Source organism: Polypterus senegalus, chromosome 8 (genome assembly GCF_016835505.1).
Source record: "Polypterus senegalus isolate Bchr_013 chromosome 8, ASM1683550v1, whole genome shotgun sequence".
NCBI lineage: Eukaryota > Metazoa > Chordata > Cladistia > Polypteriformes > Polypteridae > Polypterus > Polypterus senegalus.
This window is the reverse complement of record NC_053161.1, coordinates 31,047,966-31,063,271: the sequence shown is the minus strand read 5'-3', so window position 1 is coordinate 31,063,271 and position 15,306 is coordinate 31,047,966. Positions and strand designations below refer to the sequence as shown.

General features: G+C 33.6%; 1 protein-coding gene across 1 annotated transcript in view; it reads left to right on the top strand.

Moving 5' to 3' along the window:
- pnpla8 (patatin-like phospholipase domain containing 8) overlaps positions 1–12,986 on the top strand; it is an 80,136-nt gene extending 67,150 nt beyond the window's left edge. The window contains exons 9-10 of the mRNA XM_039760937.1: positions 7,714–7,909; positions 11,882–12,986. Of these exons, the coding sequence (XP_039616871.1) occupies positions 7,714–7,909; positions 11,882–12,156 (471 nt within the window). The 3' untranslated portion in view covers positions 12,157–12,986. The remainder of the gene's footprint in view (positions 1–7,713; positions 7,910–11,881) is intronic.
- Positions 12,987–15,306: the final 2,320 nt, after the last annotated feature.

Sequence of the window (15,306 nt, the reverse complement as noted above, 5' to 3'; positions counted from 1 at the left end):
CTGAAAAATGTATAGACATTAGAGGAACTATTTATTATGACCTGTACCTGAGGATTTTTTAAGAGAATGTCAGGCCATCTGTCCATCAGCTGAAACATATACTACCCTAGCCATTGTACATTTAAAAACATTTGATATCACTTGCCTTACATCTTCCTTCATTGCCTTATCCTTGATATCCTTGTATGTCTGAACCTCTCTTAACTTGAGCAAATTTCTGTATGAAATGTCAGACACTGACATTTTAAGATGTCTCTATAAGAGTCTAATCAAATGGTACAGGAAATCTCTGGTTGCACTTTTTGCTGCTGAAGGTGGCCTAACCTGTTTTATAATCCATTGGGGTAATTTTTCACAGGGAGAGCTATTGGGTTTTAAATCAGTCCACCCATTTTCAACCCCAATTTAGTACCATTTATGCTCAAGGAATTCTCTAGTAATAAACCACCCAAAACTGAAGTTTGTGTCAATTGTACCCTTTTCTCCTAATCTAAAGATTCTGTTAAAGATCTCACAGCACATTTTGTAATATACTGTACATTAATTAACAAAATATTCTTATTGTATGATATGCAGGAATATAATATTTTTAGTTGGTGGTACAAAACAGATTGATTAATTGGACTGAAAATGTTGATGTAGACCTGGAGAGAACAAAATTTGATTTGATGCAAAATTGACCTTAATGTATTTGATTTCTGTCAATAATATATAGTTTACATTCATTTCAAAAACCTTAATTCTCCAAAAGCGTTCCATTAGCCACTTTTGGATCTATGACAGTACTTCTGCCTTCTTTTAAAATGCAGTTTTTTGCCTTTGTCTCCAACAGCTGTAATCAGAAAATGAGAGCTAATGTTAGTGTGCACTGAATAATTTATAATGTTGAGTACACAAATGCATCTTTGCATTTGTCCTTGAGTTAAAACATCTAATTTAATGAGGAAGGAAGTCCCTATCTTTCTTTTTTTTTTTGTTAACTTTATTTCTTTACTTTATCTTTGCTTCTGGCAGATGCTGTTTCGCATACACTGGTTCTGTTTGTGCCTCAAGTTGGCTCAATATGAATTCTCTTTTTGGCCAATGACTTACATTAGCAGGTGCAATTTAGTTTTAAAACAGTATAATGAATGTCTGTGAACAAATGTAGCACTTACACACTGCCAGGATAAAGAAAATCATTAGATTGTTTTAAATCCAAATTAAAAAAATTGATTGTGATATTTTAGATATGAACACTGTGTCTGTTTGGATTACACAATCAAGATAACAAATTTTTGTTTCTAGCATGTCTATTTATTTTTTGATGAAGTTGCATTTCTTCAGACTGTACAGTATACACAGCACTCTAAAGTTCATTTAATTCATACTTTAATATTGTGGATATATACCATAGGTAACATTTGTTAATCCATGAGCTATAACCAAAAAATGGCAAAACATGTCATATGTGTATGTTTCCTGACACCTTTTATCACTTAGAGTTAAGTTAGCCTTCATCAAAATATTTTTGCAATCATTTTACCTTAAAACCTGAATGACAGAGATTTGACATCTCCAATGTTTTCCAATAAATTATTTTCAAAGCACCTAATTTCTCATTGAGCAGTTTGATGCATGAACCAAAGTCCAAAGTGAACTTGTTACTTTTGTTGCCCGTAAAAGTCTGGGGTACAAGTACACTGTGCAAAATAGCTTTTCTGAAAGTTTCCTTCAGCTTTCTTTCCTGTTTCTACATGACTCCCCTTGAGTTATTTGATTTGCTAATATGAGGAAAGTAAATTAAGGCATTTTACAAATGCAAGAAGGTACAGTAGATATACATGTTTGAATGATATCCCAATATCTCATCCACACACTTTTTAATAAAAGACATTCTGACTTTTAACAATATAACTGAGCAGTTTGTTCTTGAAATTTCCACTTTTATGAAAATGAGGTTCATGTCCTCTAAAATTATACTGGTATCCTGATGCATTTAATTTAGTTTTAAAGTGAAAGTATTCTGCTAAATCAGCTTTCTTAACTTCTTTGAAAAGTTGATGCCAGCATTCAGTTCCTTTTCATTACTGATGAGTTTCCTTTGCCAGTCGCTTTAGTTCAAAGATAGGGATACACATACTTAGCCTTATCTGTACAAATTGTACTACTATTATGTCATTCATTCTGTATGCTGACTGGAAATGTGCAGAGTGATCAAATAGTCTCACTTAGCACACAGTTCATATATAACCTCCTTTCATTTATATTCATTAATTTTTATAATTTTATTCAACTTTTTATATTTGCTTATGCACATGTTTCTACTTTAACCACTTCTTAATCATTTTGAAGAGTTTCCTTGAGAGAAATGTCTTCCTCTGCATTATTTGTTTTGAAATTGTTTTAACAACAAGCTGGACAAATTGTAATGCTATTTCATAGCCAAAACTCAATTTTGCACAACAGAGTCATCTGCAAAATGTATTTCAGAAATGTATACAATTACCTAGATTTCATGATTTATAAAGTTTCTCTTACTCTTTTCTTTCTTATATGATTATTCAATGCTTTACTAATATATCATACAATAAATCAATACTTTAGTTAGTGTTACATTTGGCAAACATCACCGTTGCCTTCTGTAGTATCAAGTGCATTGAGTACAGCATAGTGAGGAAAATTAACTGTGTAGAAATTCTTTGACTGGGGAAAAATAATATTGTTTTAGCATACACAGTTAACATTAGCTGATCACATGGAACCAAGTAATATCATATACATTTTTAAGCAATTATGTACCATTCTCATCAATTCAGAAGCAAAGACAATTTACTTAGAGGTTGACAATGTATTTAGTTCCATCCAATGTGAAAATCGACAGGCTCAAAGCATGCACATATTATACAGTGAATGACCAGTCTTCTTTGAATATAGTGAATGGTATTTTAAGGCAGAAAATTGCAGAATTGGTGGGCTCTCATAGCAAAATGGTTAATTAGTTTTAGTAAGGGGTGACTTATCTTTGAATAATATGTTGGAAACACAGGTCTGCCGGCAAGAATGCTTTTCAAACTATGAACCTCAGATATGGAAGAGAGGTGATTATGCTGAAAAAGTAAAGAGGACTAGAAGAGTGGAAAGGTGCATAGCAACTCTTAAACCACAGACCAAACAGGCATTATTTCTTTAAATCTCAGATGAGCAATTAGACATGCATTTGTTCAACCACAAATTCTAAACATCAAACCATAACAGTGCTAACTACAAATTGCTTAAAATAATCACTATTGTTGTTAACTGCTTTGGGACTAATATATTGTAGTTAGTTGCCCATGTGTAGGATTAAAATAAAAGTAAATGAATTAAGTAATTATTAATATGGATGCTGTAAGTATACCAACCCTGAATATGATGCCAGTACATTGCACTGCACGGCTAAAACCTGTCAGCAACATGCCCTAAAAGGTGATCAGTAGATTAATTGTGGTAACATTAAAGGTTTGTGTACTTTTGGCATTTTATTGCTTGGATCTGTACAAGTTTAGGAAATTCCTCCATGTTATTTAAGCATAGACAGCACAAAGGCATAACTGACAGACAGAACAGATCAAATAAATAAATTATAAAAATGACTGCATTTAAAAAGAAAATGTTTAAGCTCCCTGTCTCCTCCCACCAATGGAATGAAAACAAAAACAACTACAAAAAAAAATTTCTATACCACATTTTAATACAAAGCATATAACAAGAGGTTAAAGAAAAGATTACAAGGTAAATAATATACTTAAATAAGTATTTGAATGCATAAATGCCAAAAATAGTTAAATAAGAATAAATCGATATGCAGATAAATAATACAGATATACAAGATATAGATAAAGTCCGTAATTATGGATTCGTTTTTAAGTCACTTATGATTCTAATGATGTCTAATGTTATTGTCAGATGTTCAGAGGACACAAAAAGATGCTGTAGAAAACGAAAATCTATGGGCCAAAAGTCTGACCAGTCCTGTCTGGGCATTCTATGCAACATAAATGTGCTTAAGTAGTTCCTATTGTTTTAATGCTTTGTCCTCAAAGAGTTGATGCAATGGGTCTGGGCACCAACATTTTTTACAACATCACAGGTAGTTGCAGAGTACTTTAATTAGATGGTTGCATTTTCAGAAACTAGAAGAGAAAAAAGAAGAGGTTAAGAATATTGCAATTCCAAGGAGTTTATGATATTTCAATACACGTATAATTTATTAGAAGTGGAACTAAGATGCAGCTATGAAAAAGCCATATGAAAAATTGGTTGACTTTATTAAATTTTGTAATGTACACAGGTGATGCATATGAAAAAATAACGGCAATAGTTTATATATTGATCTTCGTCTTCTTTTTTCGGCTACTCCCTTTAGGGGTTGCCACAGAGGATCATCTTCTTTCATATCTTTCTGTCCTCTGCATCTTGTTCTGTTACACCCATCATCTGCATGTCCTCTCCCACCACATCCATAAACTTCCTCTTAGGCTTTCCTCTTTTCCTCTTCCCAGGCAGCTCTATCCTTGGCATCCTTCTCCCAGTATAATCAGCATCTCTCCTCTGCACATGTCCAAACCAACGCAATCTCGCCTCTCTGACTTTGTCTCCCAACCGTCCAACCTGAGCTGACATTCTAATTATACCACCATCAACAATTTCAAGCTCATAATAATGTAATATTGTAATAATCTGAAGATTGGAATGGTTTGTTTTAAGGCATGTGTTAAGAACTATGAAACTTGTGCATAGTTAGATTTCAGTGAACAATTATTAATCAGAACTCACCTTGCTTAGCACTGAGACATTTAAGTTTTGATATTTAGCAGTTAAATTGAACATGCCTGTATGCCAGCAACATAAGGCACAAAACAGAAAATGGCTTAGGATAAAATGCCAGTCCGTTGCAGGTTTATTTATTATTATTTAAGTTTGTTTTTTAGTTAGTTAAAAATCTGTAATGGATTTATTATCTTTTATGTTCTATTATTGAAATTACATGAAAGGGGAAGAAGGCTTATGTGACATAACCATTTAAAAGCCCCAAGATAGTCACATGCTGTGCTGCAGATATACAGTAAGCCAATTTAAACAGTTAACCTCTCTAATTATTCTTGATGTCATTTTTGACACTCTAAAATTTGAATTTGAAATGGCATTGGTTTAGATGGAAATTTGGTAAGGAAATTTGGTGAGTTTGTCATTGGTACGGTGATTGTCATAGCTTGTTAATATTTTTTAGCGATCCTGATCGTCAGTACTTGACCTCTGCATGTTTTTTATAAGGTCTACGTGTTTTTGTCTTTTCGTCGCATGGGTTTTATCAGGGTTCTCTGTTTTTTTGTGTGTTATTTTTTAGTTCGGGGCTGGTAATGCCATTTAGCTCTCAATTAAACACTAAATTAGTCATAGATGGTTGTATATGGCACTGCCCAGCTATACACTAGCAGTGAGTACAGGGATGATAAAGCCTATCCAGATAAAATTTGTTGGGTCATTTCTGACCCCATTCTGTAATGCTGCTTTGAAATAGAAAGGTTATGGATATCTGTAAATGTTAATAAAGTAATGATTGAATTCTATATTTTATTTTTTCTCTTTCTATTTCACATATTTAGGGCATTTTGAGTCTTAATCCATTTTACTATAGTTTAAAAAAATCAGCTTTCCGAGTCAGATTTTTCTCTAAAGAGCTGTTGTTATTTATTTTATTTATTAATGCAATTAGGGAGGACATAGAAATTACATTCCAGGTCCACTATTAGGATTATAGTCTGAACCATGGACATGGGACGATAATAAAAAGACTTTGACCTTTGGTTTTCTCCATGATTATATGACATTGTCATAGTTTTTATTTTTAATGTGTTGGAGGTGCTATAACTTTCCTATGCTGGACTTGTACATAGCCCACACAACGTTATCAAGAATGCAGGGAAACAATCGCAAAAGCTGGCACTCCATGGAGAGAGAGCGAGTGGTTTGTACAGCACTACTTAAGATCTAAAACATATTTAAAACCAAAGTTATATAAACTGTCCAAAATGTGGCCAGTATTATCCATGTCTTGACTTACAAGCAGGATCTTAGACTGTGATTCCTGTGTCCCACTTATCAGTGGTCCAGACCAGAACTATAATTTAAATTTGAAAAGCAGCAGTGTTTACACACATCAAGACCATGGATCACTCAATACTATTACACTTTTACAAGAATACTGACAATCACTTCATGTCTTAAACTTGCAAACTGAATTTACTTGGTGCCTTGGTGTAACAGAAAGATATTAAAAAAGAATTGAAACTTCAACAGTTTATTAAAGGACAGATATTGCTGGGCTCCATTTATGTTAATCAGTTTCAAACCTCCTCGTTTTTCTGTCTTTTTAAACAAATACGTGTTTTAATGGGTACTCATTATGTAATTATATTATTTAATAATAGTTTGTAAAGTTTGTGTTGGTGTCTCCCTGTGAGCTTGTCACTCCAAGAGCACTACACAGAAATAAACTGAACTGATTTGAATTTCCTCCATCCTTTTGGCATCTGCTTTGTGAATGTTCACATTTTAACATTAATCTTCATGCTATCTTTGAATAGCATATGTTGAGGGAGAATCTCCAATTTCAATAGTGGACATGTTCATTCTTTTGAACTAAGTGTTTGGAATGCAAATAGAATTAATTGTATTAATTTTAAACAGCAGTTAATTATACCTACAAAAATTATAATGCTGTATGCAAAATATTTCTGATATTTTTATTAATTTGAGTCCATAAAGATGTTTATTATTTTTACTTCTAAACTGTAATTTATTAATTGTTTTGATATAATTACATATACAGTATAATTAAAAATGATTTGTGCCCATATTCTCTTTCCAGTACTCAAATATTTACTGCTTTCAGTTAAAAACTTTGCTTGTTTAAAGTAACTAGTGATTTGTACTCTGGAATTTGATTTATCTAAAATTTCTAAGAAATCTTGACTTAGTTTGCATGTTACCTACTGAAAGCAAGTCTTTATTGCAGATTCAGAACCTTGAAATATACTATGACCCTCACACAGAGAGTGTTGTTTCTTTTGTTGCTTCATCGTGTGTCAGAAATTGCATATCACCTTTAAACAGCTAAGGATCACACCTTCTGGATGCCTAGACCAAGAGAAAGGTGGCTATCCAGCTGTTTGAAGTTTTTCATTTACCAGACTGAGTATGGACTTTTCTGTCTTCATCACTTAGTGTACTTAGTGTTTTTCAGAGTTTTCTTCATTTAAGCTGCTTTTCTCCCATATCTGATAGAAGTGCCAGTTCTCTTTGTTAGGGGTTATAGATCTGTCTCGGGGATTCATACCTTATTTTCATTTATTTTCTGACAAGTCCCAGTTCTCTCTTATCTAAAATGTGAAATGCTAGTTCAGAAAATGAATGGATAGATGAAAAATGTGAAGTCTCAGTACTGTGAACACAATTATTTGCTTTTTTGCTTGTATAAAACTGGACAAAGAGGGAAGTGACACGATTGATGAACACATTTGCATAGTAATAGTGACTGAAGTTAAGTGTCCATGGTGTATTTCAATAATGTGTGAATATTTTCTAGAAAATATATATTCTGTTTTTGTGAATTGTTGTACATAAACTATACATATTGGTTATTTATGTAAATGGTTGAAATATAATCATGTCTTTTTTGAATTCCTACAGGATGGAGGTTTATTGATCAACAATCCTTCTGCTCTGGCTCTTCATGAGTGTAAATGTCTATGGCCAGACACCCCTGTCCAGTGTCTAATATCTTTAGGAACTGGACGTTATGAGTCACTAGGTCAGAACAACGTCACATATACAAGTCTGAAGACAAAGCTTACCAATGTTATCAGCAGTGCGACAGATACTGAAGGTTAGTAAACCTAATGCAACTACTGTTGCATTAAACAATTTTGTGTAGGTGTACTTCACATTACTGTATTGTTACTGCTTTGTGTACTATACATAATAGCAAGGTGCATTTTGAAAAAAGCAAGTATATTTTTAACTGTGTTTCGAAATGTTTATGTACAGTAGTATGAAAAAGAAATCAGAACACAACCAAAAATCTATTAGTCCTTACCAAGACATAAAATTAAATAAATACAGCCTTAGGTAGCAGAAACAGACTTAACAGATTTAGCTTTACTATTACAAATATAACAAAAGTTATTATAACACAAATGCCACAGTGCTTCCATATTCAATTAAAAAGGTTATCCGAGATAGTTGCTACTAATCAAATATAATTGATGGTTGGGAAGTTTTTTTTTTTTAGTTAATATGTGAAAAATAACATTTCTTCCTTTTATGATTTGTCTGCTTTTCAAGGTAAATTTAATCAGCATTTTTATATTCCACTAATGTGATTTTTGTTTATTTTCAATTTCCAAACTCTCAGCAGCTAATGTGTGTTTGAAAATGTTTTATGATTTCTCTTCAACACTATATCATTAAGTACTGTTTTCTATCGAATTTACTAACAATATATTTTCAATTAGATGTTTGAGCTGCACTGTTATTCTCGACATAGCAAATATGTGCTATGTCAGCTGCATTGACATGGTAATAAACTTGCCAATGATGTAAAAGTTGAGATAGCATGTGTCAGCAATAATATTTTAATGAGACTTCTATGTGGACCTTTTTTTGGAATATGGCATAACTATATTCATGTAATTTCTGTTTAGCATTAATGCTAGCTTCAAAGACTTGATCAATTCTTACTGCTATAAAAAGTTTTTTTATTTTCTCATTAGAATATCAGTAATTTTGTATTTTTTCCTCAAAGTTCTATTAACTCTTTTACAGCTAATTATTTTTTTCCTTTTGACCCAGGGCTAAATATTTTTCCAAAAGCACACAAAGCAATGGTTTCACACATAAATTAACATAAAATACTTATTTATAACAAATGTCACTCTGTTTTATGTTCCATGAGCCTCTGCAATATGTACATTCACTTCCTAAATTACATACCTGTTTGTCTCATTACTCATAAGCTGAAAGGCAGTTTCTGGAAAAAACAGCTTGAAGTAGTCAAGTAGCTGGTAATCCGAAATGTCCACTAGCATGCTGAGTTACTAGCTGAAGTCAAGAAGCCAGCTTGCCTCCCACAGATCTATGTCTGTGTAATCCTCCAAGGGTAAATGTTGTTGTAGGCACATCAGCTACATGAACATGTTCAGCACTATGATCAGCTGGGAACCGACCAGCTCATGCAAGTACCTGTCTTTCGTTTTTGATTGCCAGATCATTTGCATCAAAATCGGAGTTCGATAAGTCAGAGTTCGATCTATCAATAATAAGCAAAAAATAAATAGCTAACATGCACTGAATATTTTGGTTTGCGCATTCACTTTGCTCTCTCAATCAATGTCACTGCCATTCTAAATGTTTCAACACTACTCACGCACATGCAGGGATTCAATGTCAAGTCAATGATTCTAATAGTCCTCCTAGCAAAGAGGGTCTACATAACGCTTTTATCACCCTTTACCTGACTTTAGTTGACATCTGCCTTCAACCCCTTCTGTCGACAAAAGTCGATATCCACCCTTAAAAAATTAAGACTGATAATTTAAAGGCTTTCACATCAGTTTTCTGTAGTGATGTTTTAGGTGATTTTTTGCACATACTCTTAATACAGCTTTACTTCTTGAAATATCACAGAATATATTTTTTACATTATAAACAGTACAGTATAACAAGTGTTGTTTAAACTAATACAGCCTGACAGTAAGCTACCAGGCAGCTTGCTGTCTTAGTGATTATTCTGTTCTCTGGCCTGGTCCAGTGCAAACCTTGATCCAGTATGGCCTTTGAATGGAGTGTCAGAAAAAGGCAGCATGGCATGTCTGAATATGGCTGCCGGGAGAGGTGGTCTCCTTCTCCTCCATGGATGAAAAATGGCATGGAGAGAGAGCATGTAGCCTACAGTCTCCTCTTTTTATTGCTCTGTAGCTCCTGACACACCTTCTGAATCATAGCCCTCATTCTAGTCCATTTGCATTGTGTTCTGTTCGTGTCTTAGCCAACTGTATCCCCCAAGCTAATTGGCCTGACTAGTAAATTCCCATTTTGGAATTTCATCTAGGGCTGCCTGCATTCGAAAATCTTATCTGATGAATTGACTGGATTAAAAAATAAAGTAAAAATATGGTAGATGTTTTTTTTCTCTCTCTACCACACCAGTGATTCTCAAAGTTAGTCCTGTAGGCCCAGTTTGGTTGAAGGTTTTCGTTACCACCAGTTTCACCATCACTGAGTCATTTTACCTTTGATTGATCTCATTGTGTAATTAACTGGTCATTTTTATTAGGTTACATTTAGAAAAGTGCAGTAGTATGAAATTTAGAGAGGATTTAGGAATATTTCTGTTTTACCCAAAGCTTCTCTTTAGTTATATTCTAATTAATTCAATTTTGATTGTATGTTAATGACATGTAACAAGGAGCAAAGCCAACACAGGGCAAATGGTTCTGAATTTTGAAAGGCTGCAGCTACTTGGATGTCATACACTAGTACAGCTTACATAATCATAGTACCAGGAAAAGAGAAATAAAAATCAAGACGATGATAGTGATGGCAACCTTTAAAATTAGCTCACTGAAGCATACGTAAATGGCTGGTACATTACATTAGAAAAATAGTAAACCAGTTTGTGTAACTTCTGGATTGATACCAAAATACAAACTGGGAAATAAGATCTTTCCTAATTTAACTAGAAGTCCAAATTAAATTTGAAATTGTTTGGGTCAAAAGCTTGAAGCCACATCTGGTATCAGGACTAAATTTGGGAACCACTGGCTTAAGCAAAGCACCCTCTGATTGTAATGCTAAATTTTTCATTTGTGTTTTGGGAGAGAAAAAGGACATGACCTAAATGGGATGCCTGTTACATCATTGTTTGTAAATGCTGTGTCCACGTTTGCTTTAAAACAGTGTTTTCAAATTCTAGTCTTGGGGGAGCCCTCTGACTCAATGGTAATTTAAGAATTAAAGAGAAAAAATTAAGCTATTGTTTTATGCAGAGCCTTAATAGTTAACAGTTGGATGATTATATAAAATACTTTCAGTTAAAATAGTTAATTAGCACAGTAGAGGGAATTCTAGTAGGGTGAGCATATGAGTCAGTCACAAAATAAATTCAAACACAAGTCAATCAAAAGGTAAAAGAGTTTGTAGGTTAAATATGAATGTTAAAATTCATCACACCTCGTAGGCAGATCTTAAGAGAAATAATTCTAGACATTTTGAGGGACAAAGCTACTCTAATGGAGGACTCACATAATGGTATCTTGAGATATAAAGAATGCTGGTATCTCTTAGTTTTGCACATCCAGTACTTAATTTCTGTCATTATTTTATGAATTATTATTGTACATAATGGTGTTGATCATTTTTATTGTTGTTTCTGTGATGTCCTTTTGTAGTTTGATTTCGGCCTTATCTGCCCCCATTATGGGAGTGCTGACTTTGATATGGCCAATCACATGACATTGCAGACAGAAGATGAATACTGTATTACAGTTCATCATCAGTACATCATCGTAAGACCTTTATTGTTTAATATAACCTCAAATAAAAAAGTAAATTTTAAATTAGCTCCCATTCAAATCAATTTTACCACTGATAAAATGCTTAAGAAAGGTGAGCATGTCTTAAGAGGGACCATCGACTTTACTTCATACAAGAGGCCTAGAAATGTGAAGTCTAAAAATATCAGATTCCATTTCATGAGTTAATTATATTTGTACATCATGTTAGCCTGTTTTTTCATTTTATACATGCAAGACATTTTTGTTTATATTTGTAAATCGACTTTTGTTTGGCATTGTTCCAGAGGTACACACAATGCTCGATGCTTTGCTGCTTCCAGACACCTACTTTCGCTTCAATCCAGTGATGAATGAGGACATACCGCTTGATGAAAATCGGAAAGAAAAACTAAATCAACTGCAAATGGATGGTATTCGTTACTTGGAGAGAAATGAAAACAAACTCAAAAAAGCAGCCAAAATACTAATGAAGGAAAAGACAACATCTCAGAAAGTAGCTGATTGGATTAAATTAAAAGCAGCAATGTATGATGGTATCCCACCTTTTTCAAAATTATAAGGTTTAAAATGGTAAATATTTGATCTACTGTACAATCTGAATAAAAATAATTTATCTTACCTTTCTTGGGAAAAGTCAGAAGTAACAGCACTCATTTGTGCTTTAGGAAATGAAACTTGCTTAAAGGTACTTGTCAAGTAATTTGCTTTTTGCCTTTTGGAAGAGCTAATCACTTAATGGTACTTGAAGGTAAATTCTTACTAATAGCGAAAACCCATTACTGGTTTGACCTTGTGTGCTTTTATTAATGATTACTTATTTAAAACAAAACACTTAAACCATTTTGGAGTGCCAGACAGAATATTTCACTGATTATTGCATGCAGAAATGTGAGGAACGTTATATTGTAAGATAAACATTTTTGGTGTGTCTTTTTTTTTTGTTGATAATATCGAATAATGAATTGCACCTCACAAGATGCTGTTTTCCACTAGGCTTTTAATTATGTCAATTAGTTCTTCACATGTAATGTTTTTGTTTGTCGATTACCAAATAATTGCATAGTCTGATATCATGTTAAATTTGAAGTTTATGCATGTGTCTCTTTATTAAAAAAAGTATGTGTAGTCCATTGCACTGCTATTTGAATACATTTTGTGGTGAAATCTGGGATATTGCGGACACAGAAGTGTTCCTTGCTAATTGTTTAAATAATGTGTGTAGCATTTTCAGCTTAGAGTGCTTTCATGTTTTTTTTTTTTGCTTATCTTTTGTATTTCCCACATTTGATGAAAACAGTTAGCCCAGGTGATGGAGTAATAGAAATATTTCATTGTATCTAGGCACCTAGGATCTACCCAGCACTGGAGGGTGTGTAGATCTCTAACATATTGTACATTACCTCGGCCAACGTAAGAGCAAATAACCTTAAGTAAGCTTTGAATTAATTGTGCCTTCATAGTTAACTTAGTCAACTTACAATCTTCATAATACCTTTAACACATACTCTAACATTCCTGGTAAGACATGCATCATCTCAAGGTAAACATGATTCTTTTTCCAGCCTAACATCAATCTTCTGAGTCCTCAATTCATTTAGAATGCTGCTAGATTCCACATATGCCAGAGATTACAATGGCACAAATGTCACAGCATTGCAGTGACTTGCATCAAAACGCGTGAGCACTTGTGGTTAAATGTTAACTAAAATCAAATGAGAAATGTACTGTATAGTAATGAAATTGAATTTTGCCCAGTATGCCCATGTTCAAGGGTTGCCATAAGATTCACAGGGTGTGCTTTGTTTAGTCTAAAAGATCGGAACCCCCAACTAAAGCCCCCACTTTGCACTAACCTTTGTAACATGCATAAAGTGAGAGAAGCTGCATTCAGGATTGAATACTGGTGCAGTATTGTGGAGAGACAAAAATGTTTATAAAAACCAACATATCTAAAGAAAACGATAAAATATTAGTAATATTACTTCTGTGCAAGGCTCCCTTTTGATATTTATATAGTGTACTGTAAAGGGGTGTCCAACTCCGGTCCTGGAGGGCACAGTGGTTGCAGATTTTCATTCTAACCATCTTCTTAATTAGTGAGCCATTTTTGCTGCTTGTTTTGCCTTAGTTTTAATTGACGTGACTTAGACCCCTTAGTTGTTTCTTTTTCCTTAATGAACAGCCAAACAATAATGAGGCACAAAACAAGATGTCAAATGACTAGCTAACCCGAAAATAAAGACAGTTGAAGGTCTCGTCATGTTGTTCTGCTCAGGTAACCCAAACATCTTGACAGTGGTCTTAGAACAAACAGAAAATCAGCAGTCTGCTGTGGCAGTATGATAGCAGCAACAAGTCATGATATTCAGTAACAGCTTTAATTAACAGCAAGAATTGGCTTCTCATTAAGAAACTGGCTAGAGTGAAATTGGCTGTGGAGTTTGACGCTCTAATTTAGCTGGTCACCTGTTGGCTCGTTTCACATCTCATTTCTGTTTGGCTGACATTTAATGAAGAAACAAATCAATTCTGAGGACTGAATCCTTAAAAACAGGGTTATTAAAATGATGATGAAGGGAATTAATTAGCAGTTAAAACTAGGAAAAGGGTTAGAAAGAAAACCTGCAGCTACTGTGGCCCTCTAGGACCGGAGTTGGACACCCCTGGTATACTGTATGCTAGAGCACTTAAATATTTCTTGAGTGGACAGAGTAAATTTTAATTATTTTACATGTACAGTTTATGGGTAAGTTAATGTTGCAGTTGCTTGAAATCAAATGTGTTGTGTTTATATATTTTTAACTTGTAGATTGACTGAATAGACTGAATTTAGTTTAATTTTTTAATTAGTTTTTATTACAATGAATAACAGGCCACAGTTTATACATTCAATTTAAGGAAAAGAATTGTTAAATTAGTGATGCACCAAAATGAAAATTCTTGGTCAAAGCCAAAGTTCAGTTTCAGAAAACATTAAGCCCAATTCCTGAACACCTTTTTTCTTTCGTTTATTCACTTATTAGGCCTAAAATTAGTCCATTTTACTTTTGATTTAAAGCTTTCAATGAAGTTGAAATTCAGTACTGCAAGTTATTGAAAAATGATTTAATTGTTGAAGCTAAATGATGAATAAATATATAAATGAAAATACTAATACAGCTGGGTAAATAATAAATTATGAGTTACAATATACAGTATTTGTTTATTATTCAATGTACTTTTTCCCTTCATGCTGAAATATTTAAAAAAAAAAAAACATTTTAACCAGCTTAAAAAATAGTAGATGAAATACCAACACCTTAACCAGTTTACTTTGGCTAGAATGACTACACACTTGCACTTTGCTAGCTTGTACATTTCAAGATCTTGCACCCAGCCATTAATAAATTGGGTGCCTCCAGTGAATTATAATGTTTTACACTAAGGCCCTGTCCACACAGACGTCTGAACTGAGTGTTTTTCTGCTGTCTGTAGCATTAGGTGAGTGCGGATTAAATGCCGAGTGTTTTTTTGCTAATTGCAGCCAGTCAGACCGCCCACTTGGGCTTTCACCATTTGTGTTCGGTCAGATGCTTGTTTGGATAGCATCAAAAAAACATTGATGCGGCTTTTTCTTAGCCTCAATTTCTGCCAAAATCCTGATGAGAGTGAAGAAAATATCTGTATTGTGTTCACATGTCATTCATTTCAGTTCTGGAGGACCGGATAT